The sequence below is a fragment of the Protopterus annectens genome, chromosome 13.part0 (assembly GCF_019279795.1).
Source record: "Protopterus annectens isolate FY-2018-M chromosome 13.part0, PAN1.0, whole genome shotgun sequence".
In the NCBI taxonomy this organism is placed as follows: domain Eukaryota; kingdom Metazoa; phylum Chordata; order Ceratodontiformes; family Protopteridae; genus Protopterus; species Protopterus annectens.
In genome coordinates, this window is record NC_056747.1 from 652,888,937 (window position 1) to 652,916,098 (window position 27,162).

General features: G+C 37.3%; 1 protein-coding gene across 3 annotated transcripts in view; it reads left to right on the top strand.

Annotated features, from left to right (window-relative positions):
- Positions 1-27,162, top strand: part of TENM1 (teneurin transmembrane protein 1) — a 3,721,864-nt gene that overhangs the window by 2,689,244 nt on the left and 1,005,458 nt on the right. For all 3 annotated transcript variants that reach the window (XM_044054336.1, XM_044054337.1, XM_044054338.1), the window contains 2 exons: positions 4,309-4,570; positions 24,860-25,127. In XM_044054336.1, coding sequence (XP_043910271.1) covers positions 4,309-4,570; positions 24,860-25,127 — 530 coding nt within the window. The remainder of the gene's footprint in view (positions 1-4,308; positions 4,571-24,859; positions 25,128-27,162) is intronic.

Here is a 27,162-nt window from a genome sequence, read left to right on the forward strand (position 1 = left end):
AAGGAGACTGCCCATTCATGACTTGCACCCCATATCTGAAGGAGACTGCCCATTCATGACTTGCATCCCATAGCTGAAGGAGACTGCCCATTCATTACTTGCATCCCATATCTGAAGGAGACTGCCCATTCATGACTTGCATCCCATAGCTGAAGGAGACTGCCCAGTCATGACTTGCATCCCATATCTGAAGGAGATTGCCCATTCACTACTTGCACTCCATATCTAAAAGAGACTGCCCATTCATGACTTGCATCCCATAGCTGAAAGAGACTGCCCATTCATGACTTGCATCCCATATCTGAAGGAGACTGCCCATTCATGACTAGCACCCCATATCTGAAGGAGACTACCCATTCATGACTTGCACCCCATATCTGAAGGAGACTGCCTATTCATGACTTGCATCCCATAGCTAAAAGAGATTGCCCATTCATGACTTGCATCCCATATCTGAAGGAGACTGCCCATTCATGACTTGCACCCATATCTGAAGGAGACTGCCCATTCATGACTTGCACCCCATATCTGAAGGAGACTGCCCATTCATGACTTGCATCCCATAGCTGAAAGAGACAGCCCATTCATGACTTGCACCCCATATCTGAAGGAGACTGCCCATTCATGACTTGCATCCCATATCTGAAGGAGACTGCCCATTCACGACTTGCACCCCATATCTAAAGGAGACTGCCCATTCATGACTTGCATCCCATAGCTGAAAGAGACTGCCCATTCATGACTTGCATCCCATATCTGAAGGAGACTGCCCATTCATGACTTGTACCCCATATCTGATGGAGACTGCCCATTCATGACTTGCTCCCCAAGTAGCTGAAGGAGTTGGAGGTGCTGCATACCCCAACACAGGTTCTACACTCCACCACACAGAAGCAGATAGTCATTTTGCCAATGCATCTCGAGTCTTCAAGTGTATGTTCTTTTGTCTTTCTGGCTCCCCACCTATAGAAATTACTACCTCAGTGGATATAGGAGTGTCCTTCCTTGGTTGGCTTCCACCGGCTGCTAAAACATTACTTTTGCAAGTTTTCCTAGAAGGAGCATGTGTTAGATGATTTGTGTTTATATTTTCTTGCTGTTTTGTCTTAATGCTTTATGTACTTTACTGATATATTTACATAATGCATTAGTGTTTTGTTGATAAAATATCTAATTTAAATTATAACTGATGTTCAAAAATGTTACATAAAAAAGTTGTTAAATTTGATTCAGTTAAAATTTATGATATAGCTTTTCCCTTGTCTTTGGTGCCTAGGAGTTCAAGATAAGGAAATTACATAAATGTGTGCTTGTATGTTTGCATGTGTGACTGTCCAGATGAATTTGGATGTGCATGTGTTTGTGTGTGTGTAATGTACCAGGAAGACAGGCTGATTGATGTCTACCCGGTTTGTTTTCTCTTGCGAGCCTTGCAGTTTATATGATGTCTGACAGCACCCTGGAAGTGTCTGGCAAGCCTGCAGCTGGGAGTAAACAGTGACGAGAGGTACAGCTGAATCTCTGCAATGGGGTAAATGGATGGAACAGTTAAGTGTACCTCCTAGATCAATGTCCTTCTGCATAATGTCCCAATGAGGGGAGGATCATTGGGCAGGGCATAAAAAAAGGACCTTCTTACCACATTATGATTACCCCATGAAGGCTGTTGCAAAGGGTGCACTCCAAGAGGGAATTATTAAGTGAGAAACCTTTAGACACAGGTTTGGAGTAGACAAAAAATGTGGGAAGAATGAATTACTAACCAGTATCCTGTTTGCAGATAGGATAGTGGACTTATAAGCTGACCATCTCTGTCTTCATGTCTTAATTATGTGCTTATGACACTATAAAAGGAATAATATATTAGTTCTCTTAATGCATCAGACACTTGCATTAATATACTTAAAGGTGTTATAAATATTTCTGAATCATCACCATAATTTCAAGCAGATGATCCCTGTTAACCTTTTTATTTGCAGAACTCCCAGACCTTTACCCCTAAAAGCTGCAAAGAGATAATTAGAATATTACAGAACAAGAAAATTCATATTCTGCAATGTAGATATAGAAAGTAAGATGAACTCAAGCAAACAGAGACAAAATGGGTTTTGCCAGATGTAGCAGAAATAATGTGCCATTATATGGTGGTGTGCCAAATGTTCTAACAACTTAACTAGCATAACTATAGATGACCTTAGAAATTATCTACAGCCCAGTGAAATGTATTAAGTAAGATATATAGTACCAAATGTAATGAAAACATAGCATGCGACTCCCGAATGTTTTGCATTTACTGCAAATTATATGAGTTATTTAATATTTTTGAAAGGAAGTTATGACATGTCAATTAACAGATGTGATATTCCAGAGAATTTCATACAGACCCATTAAAAACACAGATAATCCAAGTGTTTTTTATGCATACATCATTAAAGACTGTTCATGGCACTTGTTTTCTCATAGTTGTTTCTGGTATAATGTATATTTTTCAAAACCAAAAACTGGAAATTTAATGTAAACAAACAAATGTAAGACGTTAAGTCAGCAAGGGAAAGAAGTATCTAAATAAAAATGTCTATGTTTAGAGCTTTCATTCTTTTAATGTAGCTCACAAGAACTTCATCAGAAACAGACGCACAGTTTTCACAACACTTAAATACACTAACATATCACATGACCAATCCATTAACTTAATAGTCATTAAGTACAATAAGTTTAAGCCTTTGTTTTAAGCATATCCAACAAAATAACTATTTAAATGAATAAAAAAATCATAACTAAAGTCTTCTGTTTTTTAAAAACATTTAATGTTTATAACCTCATTCAGTCATGGTAACTTGTCAAAAGATAAACGTATCTGCCATAATGCTTCCTTGACTTCAAGTCTTGTATTGAAGTCACCAATTAAAGGAGGAAAACTACACTGTCTGAAACGTAAAAAGTAAATTTCCTAAAATCACAGCAAACAAGTGCATGTTTGGCTAATACATTCTTTAAATCCTTGTTTTTAATATCTGTGACATTTTCATTAACACTTTTAGCAAATTTTCTAACAGTTTTACCCACATAAAAAGTGGGACAAGATTCACAAAACACAAGGTAAACTACTCTTTGAGTGTAAAAAGTGTAACTTTTTAGCCCAAATTTGAGTTTTATCATGACTATAACAGAATAACCTTCAAAAACACATCTGCAATATTTACTGTATTGAAAATGACATACATCAACACAAGAATAATGCAATGGATTAGAAACATTAAAGTTGGACCATCTTATCTCAAAACATGATTTTAAATTAAGTGTTCTTTGGTAAGCAAAGATGGATGTTGTTACCTATCGTGTTAACCAATTTCTTGTTACCCAAACTAATGTTCCAGTTATTATTGAGGACATTTCTTATAATACGACTGACACAGGAAATTGGTAACAAAAAGGACCTAGAATGGTTGCATGATCCCACATTCCCCTTAAAACATTAACCATGTTTTAAGATTGGTTTGAAATCAGTATGTCTTTTTAGGAACACTTCTTGTGGTATAACACTCGAACATTGATCAGAATAACCCCTTTCTGAAATAAGTCTTTAAGGTTAAGTAACTCTGCCTCAAAAACCATGTCATTACTTATAAGTCTACTCAACCTTATGAACTGTCCATTAGTTGCATCGTTTCTAATAAAAAATGGATGCTGACTGTTGCTATTCAGGTAATTGTTAACAAAAGTGGGCTTCCTAAAAACATTACCGTGAAAGCATTTTGGTCAGCATCTATAGATAGTAACACATCTAAGAATACTGCTTGGTGACCTCTACCGCCATAAGTGAATATTGCAAATGAGGTGCTATTATTAAAAAGTAAAAAAAACTGGTCAAAAGTGGCTTCACCACCTTCCCAAAGGAAAAAATAAAACTATCTATGTAAAGTCGATAGATTTTACGTTTTTAAACAAAGGATACTTAAAAAGAAATTCTTGCTCCCACCAACTCATAACCAGATTTTCATAGGAGGGAGCAAATCTTATACGTATAGAAATGCGTTTTTCTCTACATAATATTTACCATCAAATGTGAAAAAAAAATGTTGTTCAGAGCACACTTAAGCAGATAGTAATATTATTATAATAGTTTAAAAAATTTGTGAACTTAAATACTTTCTGACAAAATCTATATCAACATCTTTAGTGATGCTATTATAAAGTGAAACAACATCAAAGGTTATAAAAGTGTATTCCTTGTCATCAAATGTAAAATTATATTTGTTTTATAATGTATATATTTATTTATTGTCATGTTTTATTTCCTTATTGCAGTTTTGATCTTGTTGCCGTCGGGGGCATATCTGTAACTCTTATCCTTGAACGTTCACCATTCCTCAGTGAGAGACACACCCTCTGGTTACCATGGAGCAGATTTGTTGTTATGGACCAAGTGGTTATGAGACGAACAGAGTTGGTGGCACCTTCCTGTGACATGAGCAGTTTTATCAGTCCCAGTCCACTTATAATTTCTGCACCACTAACCAATTTTGCTGGATCCTGTTCAGAAAGAGGACCTGTTATCCCAGAATTACAGGTGAGCAGAACTGCTTTAAATGGCCTTCCTTTTATTCAACATCTTCAGTGACACTAAAGACACTTTAATCATATCTGTACAGCAAGCGATAAAATACTGTATATGTATATACTCTGTAGCTCAGATATATGAATTTAAGTTGATCTATTAGTAATGTGCACTTATTTTTTAAGTAGCATAAATAGTGTCTGTGTGATGCTTGAATTTTCAGAAGGGTTGTTTCTGCTATTTGTTTAGAAAAGTTTGATAACCTGCTTTCCAAAGCAACAAAGCACATTTTTGTAGTGCCATATTTGCAAGCAAAAATTAATGAGACATCCATGTGCTAAGTATGCTTACATTTCTTGTTATTTTTTGTGGACCTTCCCAACAAAGCTTCCTGTTTGGGCACATAGAACTAGGGAAAGAAATCCAAGGAATAGTTTCTTGTGGGGTGATATCTTTACCGGTACTGCATTTTGCAGCCAAGTTGGTGTTTTTTTGGACACCAGTAATTTGCCTTATATTTGAGCCATACTGTTATGTAGAAGAATAAAGACCTAAACCCCGGGCCCCATCCCAAGTGCCCAGGTTTGATCAGTAGCTCTGGCATCTGAAATGCAACAGAATAAAAATGGGTATGCCTATCCTGGCAGGGATGATGTCTGATTGGATGCTGCTCATGTAAAATCCCACCTTGAGGCTAAGAAACATAAAGGGTCATTATCCTAAGTGGGAAGAGGTGGGGAACATTGTCTGAGTTGCTGTATTGGTCAGATGATACACTGCACATCTCCACTGCATGTCTGTCCATTCAATACATACAGGCATGCACAAAGGGGAAATGGGAAAGTTAGGGCTTAAGTTAAATGCTTCCTCAGCATCAATACGGTACTGCACCAAGATGTTTCAGTGTCCTCACTATCCAGAGCATGGTCTGAGACTGGAATAGGAAAGCCTAGCAGAAACAGTGAATGAGGTGAAGTATTGGTGGCAGCCAGTAGTGAAGCTGCAGGGGTGAAAGAAGTGCAAAAAAATTGCCTCAAAGGTAATTTGTGAGCAACTTTATATTTGAAATGCGATCAAATAATAAACTAGCATGTGCCTTTTGCCATGGTTTACTATCAAATGTTTGAAAGGTAGTTTACCATCATTCAGATGGTTGAGAGTACAGCTGCAAAATTTGAAAATCCCGAGTTGAAATGATGTCACTTCCTTAATGTCGAGATGCAGCTTGCATTTGTGGTTTTGAGTGTCACTGTTTACAATTCACACCACAGTGGGGATCAGGAAAATTACCCTTTTCCTCACTTTAGTCTGATCTCAGAGTTTGAATATATAATTAGCAAGGGGTGTGCAGCCCCCCACATGTAGGGTGCAGGGAGGCTTTTCCCCTTCAAAATGTGTGTAGGACATCTCCAGACGTCGAGGTAAGTTGGGTAATGTCGACTTTGACATTATTAACATTACCACGTTCGTTGGTGTGAGGAAACACTAGTGTAATTTTTGTTAATTTGGTTTGAGTAAGTCATTGCTTGAGGAAGAGATTTCCAGAATTTTGATAGCACACCCTTTCCCATTACTACTCCTTATTTTGACATCACTGAATGTGCCTGCTATTTTTTTCTAACTTGCTTATTTCTTTGTTTGATAATCAAGTTTGGAGTTGGGATGGTTGGGCTTTAAAAGGTTGGGGGAGGAAAAATAAAATACAATGACATCCAGTTCTAACTGTATAATACTGGTACTTCCAAAGTATTTTTTAATTAGTAGAAATATCATGTCTTTGACTAGAAACCATACCATATAGAAGTGGCAAGAAACAATAACTGTCAAGTAAAATGAATAAGCTGTCATTTCTATTTAAGGGTAGGTTGTATTGGAGGATATCTATCTATCTATCGTTGACTGGGTTAGTCCCATTAGGGTGGTGGCTTCTTTTCAGATTAGACCAGAGGTCTTACTTCACTTCTTCTTCTTTCAGCTTTTCCCAGTTAGGGGTCGCCACAGCGGATCACCTTGTCTGCTCATGATTGGCAGTGGAGTTTTATGGTGTCAAGTTGCCAGCCTGGCGCCAACCTTCCACAGAAGGCACACACATACACACACTCACACCTAGGGCCAATTTAGTGTGTCCAATCCACCTGCAGCATGTCTTTGGGATGTGGGAGGAAACTGGAGCACCCGGAGGAAACCCACATGAACACAGGGAGGACATGCAGACTCCGCACAGAAGGCACCCTAGCCAAGGATCGAACTGGAGAACCTCTTGCTGTGAGGCGGCAATGCTAACCACTGCACCACCATGGCCGCCCAGTGGTCTTACTTCACTACTAGTGTGAATTTGCCTAGGACATCAGGAAACTTTCTGATTATATAGGTTATATTAAAAAAGATGATTGCTGTGACAATGTGAGGTATTGCCAGCTATGCCAAGATAAGTAGGGCAGTGGATGAGTAACATATGCCAGCACAACTAGCTGGGATTTTGCAAACTGATTTATGCAGAAGCTTGTGTTGAAAAATGTATTTGTAAAGCTGCTTGTGTTAAAAATTTACCAACAGTATGCCCTGCTGGACAAAAAAAAAAAAGAAATATACATGTATTATTGTAACAGTTTAAATGTATATGTTTTAACAGAGGATGCTGGGAAAGAAGAGGTTAATCACATTCCAGCTGCAGCTAACATTGAAAAATGTTCTGAAATTAAATTACGGGCCTAGGCCATAAAGATTATATCTTACAGAGTCTGTACTAGGAACATTTCTGCATTGTCTTTGGAGGTGAACTAATTGCTACTCTGGAAAGGTGGAGGTTTGAAATTGTCTTCTGACTTCTAAGAGCTGCAGGAGATATTAGCAAGACTCTGTGCATGTGTATTATTCACACATTTGTGCTAAATCCTGACAGCTTCTAGCCAAGAGGGGATTGTGTGGGAAACAGAAGACAGATGACCAGATGTATGTGAAGTTATTCTGTAATCCATCACTAAATATGATATTTTAATGCTGGGTGAGACTGAAGTCTCAGAGCAGTCTGGTTTTGTAACCTGACAAGGAAGGACCCCTCACCTGCTTCATCACTTTATCTTGCCTTGCTCTATTAAGTCAACCAGGTAATAGTAATTCTTTAGTTCAGTCAGGAAAACATAGTGTGGTTAGTCAAGTACTGTTTTTCTGTATCTGTGAATCTATTAATCTTTGTTGTTTTAATATTTCCTGTGATTTAAATTCTGGTGTTTATTGTAAATAGATATTTAGGTGCCTTCTGTGCAGAGTCTGCATGTTCTCCCTGTGGTCTCGTGGGTTTCCTCCGGGTGCTCCAGTTTCCTCCCACATCCCAAAGGCATGCTGTAGGTGGATTGGACACTCTAAATTGGCCATAGGTGTGAGTGTGTGCATGTGTGTGCCTTCTGTGGAAGGTTGGGTGCTGGGCTGGCAACTCGACACCATAAAACTCCACTGCCAATCATGAGCGGACAGTGATCCGCTGTGGTGACCCCTAACTGGGAAAAAGCCGAAAGAAGAAGAAGATTGTAAATAGATATTTAGTATTTTCTTGTTCTTTTATTATATATTATTAAATATATTTAAATTTTCATTGTGGCTGGTCCTTTAGAGAATACTTTGGTGACACTGCGACCCCTCCTGAAAGCCTTGCTGTTTGGTCAACATTACCATTTTTATTAATATTAGTTTCACCCAGTACAATTGGGTACCCTTGCAAGAGCCTTAGAGTACCTGGCTTTGGAGTGTCTGGTGGCAGTGTAACTACCTTATAGTCTGGGCATAAGAGGGCATTAATAGTAAATCTGTGCCAGCCTTTCATAGGTGTGTGTGTGTGTTTATGTATGTGCATGTGTGTGTTTGAAAATCAAATCTCAGAGAGTGTGTGTCAGCTGCTCAGAGCAGGGGTATGAAGCACTGGTTTACAGAGAAGAGCTGGGAACATAGCTTGGACACTCAGCTGAGGTCTCAACTCTATAGCTGTGCCAGTGGGGAGTCTTATCAGTGACCTGGAGGAAGACAGATAAAGAAACTCTGAGCCTGGAGTGTGTTCCCTGTGTACTCTTAAGGGAACTTGTACTTGATGCAGAGAGCTGCATCTGGAAATACTGGGTGCATCCATTTTTGTTCCAAGTGAATGTTCCTCTCCAGTGTCAGTGGTGAGGATTCAGGCTCCATGATTACTGGCCCAGAGTGGGGATGTCACAATTGTTTTATTATTTCTTTGTGGGTAAGGATAAGATTAGGAGTGATTGTTACAAATAATCACAATACGTTTTTCTTTTTTTTTTTTTTTTTTTGATTTCGTGATACAGCAACAAGGTTAACTATCATTATGAATCTGAATATTATTGTTTGTATTAGCTGCTAATAGAAGTTTTTCCTCACACCCCTTTATACCTAGGTGATAGGTCACATCTAATATCAGGCAGATTTCCCTCACCAGATTGATAAATTTCTGATTTTGAGTTTGTCTTTAATATGTCATATTTCAGTTTATGGCTAACGTTCCTAATATGATGAGTCCATATTTCCTACTTGTCCCTGTGTGGATTGCTGCCAGATGCATTGGTTTCCTCCCATATCCAAAATATGTGACTGTAAGTGAATTGCAGTCCACTAAATGACCTATAGGTAGGTGTGTGTGTGTGTGTGTGTGTGTGCATGTGTGTGTGTGTGTGTGTGTGTGTGTGTGTGTGTGTGTGTGTGTGTGTGTGTGTGTGTGTGTGTACACCTTGCAATGGGCTGTCACTACGTTCAGCATTAGAGCACCGATTTGTACCCAAGTATCACAATAGCCTTCAACTCCCCTGTAACCCTGCATTAGGTTAATTGTGTTATCAGAAAACAAATGAATGACTGATTGAAAAACTGAAGGCAGCAAATAGCACTGAAGAAAATGGATGCTGGTAAAATTTGTCTGAAAAGCTAAATTTGGGTTAGAATTTACAAACAAAAGCCAAAGTCTGGGAAGGAATATATGTGCACTTCAGATATAGAACATAGACCTAAATGGCAAAAGTGAAAATTTTAAAATTTGTGCTGTTTATTCAGCTTTAATTCTTAAATGCTTCAAATCTGTTGTAATGAGCATTTTACTATGATTAAAAGTAGATTTTGTTCATCTTTCTGTGGTAAGGAAAGGATTAGGAAATAGTTTTTTACTGACTGTAATATCTTCCTGCCCCTAACCCCAAGTACAGTCCATTTATAATATTGATTAACGCATCTAAAAATTCCATGTCTCACTGAGCATAAAATAAATATTTAACATAGTAATTTGAATTTAGCTCCATCAAAACTTTTTTATTATTAAAACATTTAATTACTTTAGATTATTATTTGTATAAAAACTGAACCAAGAAGAAATTTGTTTTTCAACATTTAGTGCAAGTTTTTTTTTATTGAAACTATATTCATCTATTTCTGTCAAATCTTCCAATAAGACTGCTAAAAATAGACAGAAGTAGTTGTTATGCCATGATATGTGCCAAAATAAGGAAAGCATAAACTGCCAAAAGTAGGAAGAAGTAACATTTTCTAACCATCTTGCAAGCATCCATTCCAAACAAAAACTGCATCAAAGTACACATAAACTATAATTATGCTTTAATCCTTTTTATTTCCATGGAATTTCAAAATAAAGATATGAACAAGTTTATCACAGTGAAACATGTTAATGATTTTCAGTTTTCTGTCTCATTTTAATGAATTAATACAGTTGTTTTAATGATAGAGAAATCTTTTGCATGGTGTTAGTTATAAATCTGTAAATTTAACACAGAAAGTTGACTGTGATGTCATTGCTTAGTTTAAATGTAATTTAGAGAGATGTATTTTTCTTTCTAGATGAAATCTCAGAGATTTTTAAAGTTTTACTTATAACTTTAGGTAAAAAAGACAACTGTATCTGGATATGCATTATAGAATAAAGGCTTGAAACCTTCAACACATGGGATTTTCCTTAGGTTAGATTTATTATCTGCATTTCACAGTTCTACTGTAGTAATGGAACAACAATCAAAGCCTTTTATATCTGTAATTTTAGCAATACAGTTGTTTCTACTCACAGAGTCAGAATTCTGTTAGAATATAGTTTGGAACAGAAGGAATTTTTTTCTAAAAATTTTAGTAAGGCTAATACTGCTTAGTGTATTGTAGGTTTCTGATTTGTAAATGTTTTCTAGCAGTTACATCAATAATAGGTCTTTATAATTGCAAAATCACTAAAATATTGTCATTTTACATAATCTTTCTTAGTCTACTTTATACCATGATAGTGGCTGTACCCATAATGTACATTAGTGATCAGTTAATGAAACATAAACTCAAATCTTGAACCTGATCATAGAGTTGAGTAGCTCTGTCTGCTTACTTCCTGATAGCACTTTTAGTTTCTGTATTATGGATTACTGCAGCAAAACAGTGTCTTTAATGTATAGTGCTGTTAACTTATTGTGGAGGCATTTCCTAGTGCTTGTAAAATGAATCTTGCTATATCAGCTAGAACCATAATGGTATACTTAGTTGAAAAGACGGGTCTATATTATAACCACGAAAGTCCTTTTCAGCAAATACATAAACAGCGACACACTGCACGAACCGCAAATTCACCGAACTCCCTAAACTGCGAAATTCAAAATCTCAAATCATCATAGTTGGCCAACCACAGCGCCACTACATACCCAAACAAAATAAATAAACCACATACATACACTAACCAAAACCCTACTTCTAACCCTAAAGTAAAGCTTGCATATACTACCATGTATGCACTTACCTTAGCCCGCACCTAACCCTAAGGTCCGTAACTATTGCAAACTTACCTAAAGGAGCTATACCCAAACAAAATAAATAATCCACACACATACACTTAACAAAACCCTCCTTCTAACCCTACACTAAACCTTGCATACATTACTATCTATGCACTTAACTTAACCCGCACCCTAACCCTAAGGTCCATAACTATCGCACACTTACCTTACGGAGCTATACCACAGAAGGGACAGCTATGATGATTCAACATTTCGGATTTCGTACTTCAGGACGAATGGTGTTTTCGCAGTTCACTGAATACGTGTTGACGTTTCCGTATTCGCGTAAGTGGACCTTCACGGTTTTAGTAGGGAACCAAAAAGACACCTATTAAGGTCTTTATGAAGGAGTAATGTTAAAAGCTGACCCTGTACTAAATGAATGTATCAGCTTATAACCAATAAGCTAGAATCTTGTGGAAAGACAATTTGGTACCTATTGTTCATCACAGTACTGTAGCTATTTATTGGCTATTATGGCAGATAATAATTGGAGTAACCCCATTTCTTTAGCCTCATTGCGATGCCAGGAAATTCCAGTGGTGCTGACCAAACTGATTATAAATTGTCTGAGCTTATTCCAAAAGAAATATCTAATAACATACCTCTGAAAGAAGATAACTGTCTGAGCCCCTTATTCACTGGACTCATTCATCACAAACATGACATCTTAGAAATCAGGCCAGTCAGATCCTTTCATCTGTGTTACTTTATTTGTCCACATGAGGTCTGACTATACTGTGCTCCTCTGGATGTTTGTGTTTTTGATTAAGTTGCTTATTACCATTTATATGTTTAACATGTGCACACACAGCAATGTTAGCCAAAAAGCTGCTGTTTGTAGGGGTATAAGTGAAACCTGACAGTAACAGTCACCCTCCTATTGTGTTTCTGATATTACTGCAGTTAAGGAATTCTTCTTCAGATGTATTAAGATCTGCATTTCTCATATCCTTAATTTACTGTTAAGGGACTAATATTCATTTTTAACTGTAGACAGATATGAGAATGTATGTAATGCCTTTTTAAGAGGAAAACATTGCATTAGAATAGCTCTTCTCTTAAAATTTTTGTAATGATACTGTATATCACGTCAAAGCAAAATACATCCTGCTCACATCAATATGTTCTTTCATGCTGCCTATCCATATTTCACTTAGCAGAGTCCTGTTTACCCCTCACCTGATGTCCTAGCAGTTGCTTCAGAATCTTTACTACCTCTTAGTTTTGGACTGCTGATTCACCAGTTTCAGATGACTTCCATCATGTCTCATCTGATCTTTTAACTGTATCTGATTATCTCTATAGTGGCTCACTACTCTGGCATAATCTCGTTAAAATGTTCACTCTTATTTGCCCTCTTTTCTCCTTTAATATATATCATACAAAACAGTAGTAACCCTGAAATTGCACAGACTTTGGTTAATCTGTCCACTAGCTGTCAGTGTCAAACTTTTCATTGATAAAATTCTGCCAGGATTTTGATTTTCCACTTGCTCTCAGATTTTTATTTATTTATTTATTTACATTTGTTTACCGGGAAAGCCCGACTGGACACAGGTCCATTTTCAGCGGAGGCCCAGGGAGAAAAACTCCACAGTACAATAGAATGCAGTACATGAGAGAACAAAATATAGAACATACAATTGATTTTAATACATAATAGGTTAGAAGTTAACAGTTTTAGTTAGTACAGTAGACAGTCATTGAGATACATAGTAAAAACACTGAGGTACCTAGTCAAAAACTTAAAAAATATATATATTTTTTCTTTTTTTAACCAGTATCTGGGTTTACAAGCTTTTTAGGGCAAATCTGTTTATACTTATCTGAACATGTAACACACAATTAGATTGGTATGGATTAACCTGGAGTGAGCATAGCCAGTTAGTTAAGTAGTGGGTTTTAAGGGTTTTTTTGAAATGATTGAAGGAGGTGGTAGAAGTTATATGGATTGGTAGTGTGTTCCAGGTTTTGGCAATGGTGCTGGCAAAGAGTGATTTACCAGCATTGTTTTTATGTTGGATGACAGTTATTAGGTTCAGGCTGTTAGATCGTAGGGTTCTAGTGGGAATGTGGGGCTGTATTAAATGCTGAAGTGCTGGGGTTAACTCAGGGAGGAGGTAGAATTTGTGAGCTATAGAGAGTTGATTGAGCATGAGTATATGAGGCAACTCAAGCCAGTTAAGCTGTTGTAGGGATAGACAGTGGTGGGACCTGTAAGAAGCATCAAAAGCAAACTTGGCAATCTTATTATAGCAAGATTCCATTTTATTTAGTTTGGTTTGGCGTAGATTAATCAAGATGGGAGAGGCGTAGAGGAGGGTAGACAAGAGATGAGTCCTAGCAATGGTAACTTTGGTATGTTTAGTCATAAAATGTTTGTTCCTGTAGAGGAGGCCTAGCTTTTTATTGACTTTCTTGATGGTTTGTGCTATGTGAATGTCGAATTTTAGGTTATTGTCTATCTATATGCCTAGCAGTTTAGTGTGTGTGGTAGGACTAATTTGAATGTTTTCTTTGGAGTTAATGATGAAGTTTTTGCTCAGGGGAGGAGATCTACCTGGGCCAAAGAGAATTAGTTTTTTTGTGGGGTTAAGAAGAAGTTTGATGTTAGTGAACCAGGTTTCAGCTACGGTGAAGGTGTTTTGGGTTAGGGTTTGTAGTTCACTTAGGGTGGGGGCGACACATATAAGTGTGGTGTCATCAGCATATTGTACTACTGAGACAATTGGTAAGGATGAAGATACCTGGTTAGTAAATAGAGAAAACAGAGGGCCAAGGATAGACCCTTGAGGGACTCGTATAGTTACTGGTAGCAGGGGGGACAATTGGTCTTGCCATAGGACAGCTTGCTGTTGATCTGACAAATAGCTGTTAAACTATGATACAGCGGAGGGACTGATATTTAGGATAGATAGAGTTGCAAGAAGCATGCTGTGGTTTATCATGTCAAAGGTTTTTGATAAGTCTAAGAATATGGAAGAAGTGAATAGCCCCTTGTTTCTGTGGTGGTTAACTATGCTGGTAAATGGTAATAATGCTGTTGTGGTGCTGTGGGAAGATCTATAGCCATGCTGGGATATGGAGAGTAGGTTGTTATTCTGGAGGTATTGAATAAGTTGAGTATGAACTACTCTTTCTAATATTTTGGATAACGGTGGTAAGATAGCTATAGGGCAATAGTTGGCAATTTCTAAGGAGTTACCTCCTTTGTGCAGTGGGATGATATGGGAGGTTTTCCAAGAGGCTGGTACTCTGCATTGTGACAGAGATCTGTTAATGAGAATGGAGACTGGATAGGCTATAGCTTCAGCTGATATTTGAAGGAAGTCTGCTGGTAGCTTATCAGCTGCTAGAGTGGTTGGTTTACGTTTCTTAAGGTGTTTAGAAATTGCCTTGGTGGACACGGGGTGAAATTGAAAACTGGGGGTATTGTGGGGTGGGTAGTATTATTTTGGGGATTGGCAAGGGTTTGGACTGTTTCAGTGAAGAATTTATTAAATTGTGTGGGTATGTTTTCGTGACTATTTGGTAGCACAGAGGATGGTGTAGTGGACTTTCCTGGGTGCAGTATACAATTTATTGTGTTCCAGAATGTTTGGGGGTTATGCACATATTTTTTCTTGTAGGTTTTGATAGTAGTTAGATTTGTCTATTTTGATATGTTTTTTGGCTTTGTTCCAGAGCTGTAGGTAAGTTTGTCTTAAGGTAGTGGTTTTGTTTTTATGATATTGAGACCAGGTGTTGTCCCTTTCTTTCATTATAGTTTTAGTGGGATTTGTTAGCCATGGAGCATAATTAGTTTTTATTCTAATGGTGTGGGAGTGTGCATATTGGTCCAGGATTTTTAGGAAGGTTGTGTTGAAGTATTAAACTGCTTTGTCTAGAGATAATTGCTTTAGGGGAGTCCAGTTGCAGTTTTTTAGTGCATTGATGAAGTCAGTAGATATGAAGGTCTTTTTGTTATGAACTACTCTGAGGATAGGTTGGCTGATGGTTTGGGATTTGTTCCTAATTAGGTAGGCAGGATGATGGTCACTTAGGGTATCTGGAAGACAGCCAGATTGTTGTGTAAGATTGGGGTCAGATACCAGGATCCAGTCTAAGATGGACTGGTGATTGGATGTTTTGTCAATTCTAGTGGGGGTGGTTATAGTTTGGGTAAACCTGTGGATGTTTATAAAGGCAGTGGGATTATGGATGGAGCAGTTGAGCCAGTCAGTATTAAAGTCTCCTAATAGTATGGTTTCAATGGAGTTGGACATCCAATTAAGCAGGTTTTCCATTAGAGTGATATGATTGCCTGGTGGGATGTAGCCACCTGTAATAACTGTCTGTTTATTGGAGTTTATTTTTAATCTGGCAAGGATTAGTTCCGTATCTTTGACATCTTGGGCGTTGTAATCTAGTTGTAATCTAGTTGTTCTATGGTTTGGTGGTTTTGGAATATTATTGCAACACCACCTCCCTTTTCTCTACTCTGTCTTTGCAGATAATATTGTAGCCAGGGGTGGTAATTCCATTGTTATGATGTTTTGGTTTGAGCCATGTTTCAGTTAACACAACAATATTTGGTTTGATTAGTGCCAATAGGGCATGTAGGTCCTGGATTTTCTTAAGTATGCTTCTAGCATTAATGTTTAGGAAGCCGAGAGCTGAGGATGGTCTGTGGTATAGGGGATTTAGCTGATTTGAGTTAGGGTTGACTTGTGTTTTGGGTCCTGGATTGGGGTGGACATCTCCACTACAAGTGAGTTTTTGGAGTAGGTGTAGATAGAGTTTGGTAAATTTGTGAATTATTTTAGTTTGTTTTTGTGAAAAGAGGGTTAGTTTTTATGGTTGGTTTGTTGCATGAGTAAGGGAAAGGTTGGGGTGTGGTAAGTTCGGATGGTGATATAGGGAAGTTTTTCAGTTTAATGAGCTTAGCTGTGGATTCTTTTTGCCATGGGGATGGGGTATGGTTATCAAGCTGAATGTGATAGGAGGACAGATTGGAAAGAAGGAGTAGGTTGAAGACTATTAGTGTGTAGATGGATGGTTTTAGTAGCTGGGTTGGATGTGTACAGTACATGTTAATTAGTGTAAGAAAGGTGGGCTGTATATAAGGGTGATATTTGTAGCTGTGTCGGATTGGAGATGTACTAGGAGAGGGGGAGGTGGGAGGGATTTTTCTGATAGAGGCAGGAAGTGAGGTGCAGTGTTGGGGAGGAACTGGAAGGGGAGGAGTTGACAAGTGGTTTGGAATGAAAGAAATAATATAGGGGGGTGGGAGGGGAACGAAGTGAGCCCGAGTGTAGCAGGTCTATACCCACAGTGAGTGACTACAAGATTCCCTAATAAAAACAATTAGTGAGCTATGGAGGTGATACAGAGAGGCAGAAGAGTATGGATTTAATGCAGAGGGAGAAAATCTGAGGTATAGGAAGGTATAACAGCACAGCAGGATAGGGTAGAGAAGGAGAGCCAGCTAGGGAAAGAATAACCAGTGGTGGGAAGCACAGAAAGTAGATAAAATGGATGTTATTAAAGGGTAACGAACAGAGATGGAAGACAGGAGAGAGGAAGGGCAGAGTATCCAGACAAAGCAATAAAAAGTCTACAAAGGCAATGAGAGACCTGGGAACAGGAGGACAGGTAAGTAAAATATGAGCGAGCCCTACAGTCAAAAGGAACAGGCAGAAATTAGGAGAAATACAAAAGTCAAAAGAAGCAGGCAGAAATCAGGAGAATTTAGACTAGGGAGATACTCTACTAGATAGACATTTAACAAGGAAGGAGTGTAACTAACAAAATGGGGAGGGGGGTGTTAAAATAAGTTTACATGCAGCCTAATTTAAACATTATGGTAAAGGAGGAATGAAAAAAGGTAAGAATAACTTGGAAGTCATGGGGGGGGGGTGGTACAGTGCAGCTGCCAGTACCGATGCAGAGCTCAACCAATGGCACTACAGATACCCATTTGCTTAAAGCAATAGCTAGTGCTACTGAAAGGATTACAAGACAAAATCCCATGGTGTGTATCTGAAAATAGCAGTTGTAAGCACCTGGATAGAACAGAGAGACTGTGGAGGTGATCAACTAGCAGTCAAGTTTTCTGAAGTTTCTAATTTTTGGAGTGTCCGTGCTTTCAAGTATGGGGAGTGGAACAAACCAGACCCACCATGTTGTTGCAGTGTACAGACACTAAAGGAAAATAGATAAGGAAAAAATTGTAACAGAGTTAGACAACCTCATTGAAATAAACATAATATCAATGACTTTCAGGGTATATAGCAAACACTAGGCAGCAGAATTACTTAGCAATAACATTCTAATAATAGTTCAGTTATACCTCAACTACAATCAGTAGACAGATTGCAGATAAACACTGAAGACTAATAATGCCAGTTTGCACAAAAACAGATAAAATATATAAATGGACTGCAGAATAAAAATAGAAACAATAACTGTAAAACCACATGCAGCCAAGTAACGTGGTTCATACATAAAGCCCTGTCTTAACAGGAGCAGAAAACAAAAGCAATATAAGAAGGGAATGTACGGGTTCAGTTCAAAAACTCACTTGCAGCCCCTGACAGTGTTAGACCTCAGAGGTCAAACTGAATGCAAGCAGAACATTAACAATATCTATGGCAAGGATAATATTCATGTAAGTAGAGCAGTAATAGTAGATGAAACAGATGGTCACTATATGATTATCCTTTGCTATATTGTATACATTGTTATTCTCTTCAGTTACATAAATCAGTCTTCCACTTTTCCTTAGTGTAGTTTGTCAAGAAATCTTTAATAAACTGGGAAAATATTACATTCTTTAAGGAAATGCATAAAAGTAAACTAGCTCTATAGGAGCTATATACAATTAATGCTTATAAACAATTGTTTAAAAGTAAAATAAGTTGCACTGTAGGTATATTTTCAGTAACATTTATATGTGAAAGGAGTGTAAAATGATATATAACTGCATCAGCTACTCTGAAAAATGTAATACAGATATAAAATAGAAGTAAATCTTGCTTCATTTATGCTTGTACTATTGCAAAGTTTCTGTTTGAATATACTGGCAAGGTCACGTGATTATAATGCATTTTATGGACATATGGCTTGTTGAACTCTTCATCATAAGAAGCATGTAAGTATAAGAACATGAAAGTGTCTTCAAAAATTCAAACTAGAACTAAAGAAAATCTGGCTTGTTCACTTATAAATAGAGTGGATTGTATTCCAGAAAGTTACTGGAGTTACTCCTATGTCTCTTGACAGATACACTTAGCCCCAAATTCAAGGCTGTTTTATACTGCAGGTTAAATTTCTGAAAATTCCTTTTGAACTTAAAAGCTAGAAGCAGTAAATGCACAATAATTTTTTAGTCAGCACCAGATGGTTTTGGGTCATTTATTACATATATATTTTTCTGAGCATTGTTTGTTTGAATGTTTTATTTTCAATTCTTTCTGCTATTTTTTTGTACTGTTTGGAAAGAAAATACTTCATCATACTTAAAGAAAGAGTTTTATTTAATTCTGAATACATGTGGCTTAGGTTTTATTTGTTGTACTTGAGATGGCTGTCCATCTGCATCTTTACTACTTCATCTTTTATTTCAATGCTCTTCTCAATGTTAAGTTGTTTGTTAACCGTTTCATTTATAGTTTACTCAGAGTTTTCAGAAGTCAAATACTTCTGAAGAGTTTCAGCAATTTAATACTGTTTTCATATATTGTGAAAAACATGTCTTTTTGTGTTGTATGTGTGAGTGCATAGGAAGTAATATAATAACATTTAAGCTGAAGCTTACACATTTTATTGTAATCTGAAACAATATGATACCCATCTTGTGAAATGTGAGCACTCGGTGTTTAATTCAGATGTTATATATTTTTTCTAAGCATTTTTTGTTATTTGCAATTCTTTAAGTTTTGTACTATTGATATTTTTGTTTGGAAAATAAATAGCTTGACTTGTTTATTTCAGCTAAACAGTTTCATATTATAACTTTGAGTGCTTGTGGCTCATGTTTTACTTATTACTTTAGTGGTTTACATTTACTGGGACTTGTAGCTGAATGATGAAAGTGACTGCTCATAGCTAATTGCTACCATTTGAATATTTAAATATTAGTTTATTTTAGGGGTGAACAGTAATTTTTTTTGACTAAATGGCAGATGCATTATTGTAAAACTGGAAAGGAAGGGCATTGCTGCTGGAAAGTTACCAGCTCCCTCCCATTACAGAAACTTTTGTGTGTGTGTATGTTTGCATATGTGTGTATGTGCAAATGAGCATCTGCAAAGTAATGTTGATCAAATTTTAATTACTGTTAAGACTGCTCTGGAAGTCTCTAGTATTAAGTGGGTAAAATTTGGGGGAACTATAATTATATCTCTGATCTGTAGTTGTCTTATACAAAGCTTATTTGTGTATAGCAGATGTTGCCCACTATCACGCCAGCAGTGTACACTTACTATACACTCATAAGGCCTATTACCCTTTGACCCTTTGTATATTCTCTTATATTAGTCAGGGGTTCAGACTCTGCATGGCTCATTTTGTTGCACTGAAATATTGATAGCAAATCCATAGCCACTGTTTGTCACACAATGTATATCATCTTATTATATCTCTGTCTACTATTATATTACAATATACACTAGTGTACCTTTCCATGGAGGTATCTATCCCACAATCATATTTTGTATATTTAACTCTGCATTATTGTTGCTAGTATTTGTTTTACTTTAACTGCATTACATTATTAGTTAGAGTTTCTAATACATTTGTAATAGCACTTTATAATTATGGTGTTATGCTTATGTTTTGCATTCCCTTCCTCAAGCACCATTTGAAACTGTTTATTAGCAAAATAAGTTCACAGTTTCTTCATAAATAGTTAGATTTGTGCTGCAGTAATGTGGGCACACCAGCTAACATTATTGCCTCTTAGCTTGGTCTTCAGCTAACATCATTTGTGTATCCTGTTTAAATCAGCATGTGGTGTTCCAGGTGCTCCAGTGTTCCCCCACAACACAAAGATGTATGCTGTAAGTGAATCAGCAGTTCTTCAAATTTTTCTTGTGTGTGTGTGTGTGTGTGTGTGTGTGTGTGTGTGTGTGTGTGTGTGTGTACATGCATGTTAGTCAGTGCATACAAGTACACCCTGTTATGAGCTGGTATCCCATGCAGAAATAGTTTTACTGTATTATTCACACTGAATGCAGATATAGGCTATAGTTGTCTCATGCACATGAACTGGATTAACCAGGTAAACAGAGAATGGATATATATAGTTAACACATATAACTGAATATTTACTTGAACATAATATATTTTTATGTAAGAATTATTATTTATGCATCTATTTTAATTTTAGTAAATGACACTCAACATGCTTGGCTGTGTTATGGTTTTATATATATATATATATATATATATATATATATATATATATATATATATATATATATATATATATTTATATAATTTACCATAGATTCAGAAGTGACCTTATTTTAACTTTTGAAGCATTAAATTATTACTTTCTGTTTTTTTTTTTTTTTTTTGCTATAGTAGATCTTAAATAAATAAATTCTACCCATAGGATGGGCAGCACAGTGGTGTAGCGGTTAGTGTTGTCACCTTACAACAAGAGGTTCTCTGGTTTGATTCTCAGTTGAGGTGCCTTCTGTGCGGAGTCTGCATGTCCTCCTTGTATTTGAGTGGGTTTCCTTTGCATGTTCTGGTTTCCTCCCACATTCCAAAGACATGCAATAGGTAGAGTGGGCAGTCTAAATTGGCCCTGGGTGTGAGTATGTGTATGTGAATGTGTGTGGTGTACCCTCTGAGGAGGATTGGGCCTTGGGCTACCAACCTGAGCTCGTAAAACCCATACCTGCTACAGAAACAATGAGGACTGAAAGATGCTCATTGCTCAATGTACAACATGGTGCATTAATGGGAAAACGGGAGACCCACAGAATAAGGAATAAACTCACTAAACTGAAAAAATGTGGTATTTGAGAGCATTACATAGCATGAACTGGTTAACTTGCCAACATTCCAGAAGCTAAACTTTTCTACACTAAAAATCATACACATTAGTTCAATATAGAATTTTAAATGTAAACTGTGTAAATATTTCACAGTAAAAAATGAGGGGTTAACCAGGTGTTACAAAACTAATATTCTTTGACCCTGAAGCCTTCATAACCTCATCATCACTGAGGATAATGCCCTAAAGGTGCTTTCGAAGATGAATAGACATAGTTCCTGCATGACGTCTGATAATATATCTGGCCGTTTAATAATATAACTGGCTGTTAAATAAACAGTACAAAGCAAAATCTGGTATAAGTACCACTTACACTGTTTATCCTGAGTTTAGCCACAGATTTCATCCCAGAAATCTGGCACACAGCAATGATGATGCCACTCCACAAAGGTGGCCCCACATCTGACCCCAGGAATTGCAAAAATATCATCAGGTTAGACACACAGCAGTTAGGTTTTGTTAAGAATCAATCCTGACTTATAAATGTGTTTAACTTCATTGAATAAGTAACATAAGCTATGGACATTGGCCATAATGTTCACATGGCATAGCTTAACCTAGCCAAGGCCTATGGCACTTTACCACCTGCTAACACAGTAAGTTAAATGCATTACAGATAGATCCCTATCTGGTAATATAGATAGAAAATTGGCTAAAGGACAGAACCCATATTATGCAGGTAGCAGATACCTTATCAGAGAGTATGAAGGTAACCCATGGTGATCTGCAGGACTCTTTGCTCAGACATCTTTGTCTGGTATTTACTTTTCTGACTTCCAGACCACAGAATGTGCACTCTGACTAACTAGGTTTGAAGATGACTATAAATTGGGGATCATTGTCAAGAACCTTCTGACACCCAATCCCTGAAACAAAAACGTACACTTACAAACATCTGGTGTGCTAATAACAGGCTTAATTTGAGTACTAAAAAGTATAACATAGTCAGATGTGTTAAAACATCCATTCTCCAGCATATGACATAGACAGTACCCCACTTGAAAATGAGAATGTTGGTTATGTGAATTGATAATTCCCTCTCCTTTGATCATCATGTAATGACATAATCAGGCAGTCCTACTTAGCACAGCTGATTGCCAATGGGGGTATCTTCCTGATCCAAAAAGGTTATCCTCCCATTATATTTAGTATTGCTTAGTCCAGTTACTGAATACAGTGTCCCCTGTGAGATGTACCTCTCTGAACATGCTAAAATAAAATAGAAAGGTTTCTAACTAAGATCATCACTGACTTAAAAATCATAAGCTACTAGAATAGACTGGAAACACTGTCCCTTTTTTATTCAGTATCCCACAGACTACTGAGGGGAGATTTATTTCTTGCCTTCTGAGCCATTAGGAATCAAGTAGTCTGAGATCAAATAGTTCCACAAACAGCAAAATCAGGGATCTAAGTCTTCATCACCAGGTAAATAGAAGATAGGTTCATGACACATTGCCTTCCCCACCTCTGGAATAGACTCGCACTACAGGTTAAACAGTGTGATACATCATTTTCCTTTAAATGGGAACTGCACAACTGGCTGAATATTTACAAATTCATCCCTGGCTTGTATTGGGTTGGCTGTCCTCAGAAAAAGAGGTTCAATCTAATGGTAGGTATTGGCAAGGCATAAATCATCAGAAGACTCAATTACCTTGTATTTCCTATAATTCTATGACTGAATGACTTATAAATAGATTCCTGCAAACAAGAAAGAGCTTCATGTACTATGTAGGTCTCATCTAGTGAAGGAAGGGAGAATCATTTGTACTTGAGACCTAATACAAGGATTAACATAATCGTGGAACATTTGGAGCTAATCTGGTGGCATAGACTGTTAAACAGAGTGGCAGGGAAGGATGGGCGTGCCCTTTCCAGGTGAGACAGCATTCATTGATTATGTTTCCTTACACAGGATGTGGTCCAAATAAAGGATCTGCCCTCAGATAAATCAATAATTGTGGGAGGTGTGACAGGAAGTGGTTAGGTCATCTAACAGAAACAACCCCCAGGATAGAAGTAGAGGTAGCTGGGGACCCTGGACACCCTTAGGGTCCATGACTGCCACCAGGGATATCAGAGTATCTACAGGGTCTAGGAGACAAGCTGGTAGACCTGGTATTGATATGGGGTACTGGGTGCTGGTCTGAGGAAAATGATGTCTTGGGGTGTCAAAAATGTGATATGGGAGCAGGGCATGAAGTAAAGCAAAAAACATGTGTGCGTGTACATGTCTGTACACAAGATTGCAGACTACATGTTTAATGGCTATGGATTTGCTATCAGTATTTCAGTACAACAAAACAAGTAATACAGGGTCTGAATCCCATGACTATTAAAAGATAATATAAATAAGCATACACTGCTGTCTTGGTAATGGACACCTGCTGTACCCAAATAAGCTTTACCCAACTGAGCTGCAGATCAGAGATATATTTTTTTTCCTAAAGCTCTAGCACCTAAATCAGAGAAATGTAAGCACACTGTTTAAGAAATGCAGTTTTGCCATTCTGAAGTCATTTAGAAAATAAAAAGACAGTGCCTGCTTTTTGTCTGACTAGTGACAGCCTTGGAGGTGATTGAGTATTAGCAAGGTATGTGGTATGGGAGTTTTGTCTTACCCAGATATAAAATCCTCATTTTGGACAAATGCCCATTCAAGACCTTTTAATTGCATTTTTGTATGTGGCCTCTGAAAGCCATGGGTGAATGGGCGTGCCTTCGGTTGGGCGTCGGGCTGGCAACTCTGCACCATAAAAAAATCTACTGCCAATCATTAGCAGACCGGAGTCCCACTGTGGCGAACCCTAACCAGGAAAAGCCGAAAAGACAAACAAACAATTAAGAAATTTGTGCTGCTTCTTAGGAAACTTATTCGATCGACATTGGTTCTTACGTCACACAGGAAACATTTTTCCTCTCTTTTTCTTGAAAGAAAGAAAATCTTAAAGAAAAAATCCATCAAGGTACCTCAATGACATTTTTAACTTGCAGGTCCCTTGTTTCACTACCTGAACCTCATAATAGTAGTATATCACTATTTCCAAAGATCCTGTTCTGAAAAGTAAATGAGTGAGTGTGTACAATTAAGAGAGGACAACTACTTGAAAATAGTATAGGTCATTGTATTGGACTAAACATTAAAAAGGGTCAGAAGATGGACAAATAGTGATGATAAAAAAAATGATCACAGGAACTCACTGAAGTGGGCCACTAAATGTTCTTATTAATATAACTTACCATAAAGAGTTACTTTTTATTTGTAAAATTAATGTGTACTGTGTGCCAGCAAACCTTGTGCTATTCGTACAAAAGCATTAATAACATTAGCTATGCTTATATTTTTACAGTACTCTTCTAGGATAAGAGATTGTGGGAACACTTGTACGTATACTGGTCATTAATGCTATTAATGCTAACATATTTTTGTAGGCTGTACAGGAAGATATTATTATCCCATCTACCTCTGTGAAGCTCAGTTACCTCAGCACCCGAGCACCTGGATACAAGTCATTATTACGCATTATTATGACTCATACCAGTGTTCCCAATGGGCTTGCAAAAGTACATCTAAAAGTTATTGTCGAGGGAAGATTATTCCAGAAACTGTTTCCTGCAGGACCAAACTTGGTCTACACATATGCTTGGAATAAAACAGATATCTATGGACAGAAGGTTTCCGGTTTGACTGAAGTACTGGGTAAGTTGTATTTATTTGTTTATAATTTTGGTGTGATTTATGAAACATTTTATGTGTATTCTCAGAATCATTCACAAAAATGAAATAAAATATGGAGAAGTGGAAAGGAGAGCAGAAGTGCTGTATAGAGTCCATGCATTCCAGTCTTAGACTGCATTTTTGAGTCATGATTTGTCACCATACCACTGCAAATTACTTCTGTCAGTCAAGATATTTGAAAATCAAGCTTTAGTCTATAATAAATGTACTAGAATTCCGTGTTTATACTAAACCTATCTCTGGTCCTGAAATAGGAACTTTTTTTTTCTGAGATTTATACTTCAGTTACCCATTGTTGAGCTTCTAATACTTTTTGCATGTTATACGTATGTACATTTGTGGATACAACAGTTACCCATTGTTGAGCTTCTAATACTTTTTGCATGTTATACGTATGTACATTTGTGGATACAACAGTTACCCATTGTTGAGCTTCTAATACTTTTTGCATGTTATCGTATGTACATTTGTGGATACAACAGTTACCCATTGTTGAGCTTCTAATACTTTTTGCATGTTATACGTATGTACATTTGTGGATACAACAGTTACCCATTGTTGAGCTTCTAATACTTTTTGCATGTTATACGTATGTACATTTGTGGATACAACAGTTACCCATTGTTGAGCTTCTAATACTTTTTGCATGTTATACATATGTATATTTGTGGATACAATAACTCTGTGTTGAAAATCTTTCATTGCATATTTGTTGTGATATTTATTTACAGATGTGGGTATGTCTTTTGCTGAGGATCTTGAACAACTTGCCAAGCTCACTCATGCTGTCCTCTAATGATGTCATCAGCATTGCTTTTTTTGAAGATGTGACTCTCTCTCTTGATATCTATTCTTGCTTAATGTTCGGCTCAGATTAATGGGATGCAGATTTTCTAACTCTTTATTAGTCACATGAGGGCTTTCATTGCTGGTTGAAGAACCAACTTTATTTGTATTATGTGATCTATATATTGACATCTGTCAGTACAGTTGTACTGGTTTGATGCAGTAATTGATTATTATGGAGAGATGCTGGCTTTTTTAGCTATTAAATCTTAAGGTATATAAAAAATAAGTTGCTGTTGTCTAGGTCCCCTCCAAGAAACACATTACACTGAAAGATATTTGACAACCTTTATTAAATTTCCATAAACGTAAATGTTAATCAATATTCATTCATTTCAACCAAACATGATACAGGTGAAATAACATCCATGTAAAATTATCTTAGGACAGGACTGCATAAACCTGCTCATCCTGATCAGAAAGCAGCGTCCATACCTCCACTCACTTACTTATGAAGCAGCGTACCTGCTCACTTCCATTACCATTTATCAGTACTTATTAAGCAGCGTAACTGCTCATTTTCATTACCATTTATTGCATTATACCATCACTCCAATAAGCAGCTTCACCCACTTGCTTATATACTTATCAAGCAGCGTAACCACTCACTTTCATTGCCATTTATTGCATTATACTGTCAACCAAATAAGCAGCTTCCTCTGCTTACTTATGTACTCAAGCAGCATAACCGCTCACTTTCCTTTTCAAACTTATTGAATTGACCATCCAGCACCAGAGGGAGAACAGAAGAGGGCAGGCCTGCCCCTCTTCTCTGCCCACCAACCTGACTGGGCTGTTCCCCCTCTCTGCGGCACACTTCCAACAAACTAAACACCATTACGGCATCTGGCCAAACATCATTCGGTGTACCCCATCCCCACTAACCAAGGTGGGTAGAGTTAACTCCTAAAACCCTATCACATAACAAAATAAACAGTTACCGAAAAAACTGAAAACAAAATACTGACCCTTCACCTATGCTAAGATAACCTAGCATTGCACTGCACATGAGTTAAATAATCCTCACTTCATGACCAATGGCAGCTCTGCAATGACTTCAAGGGCATTATAAAAAACAGGCAGAGTCAACTACATGCCATCATGCAACATTGCAACCCTATTTACCACCCAGTCCAGTTATAACAAAATG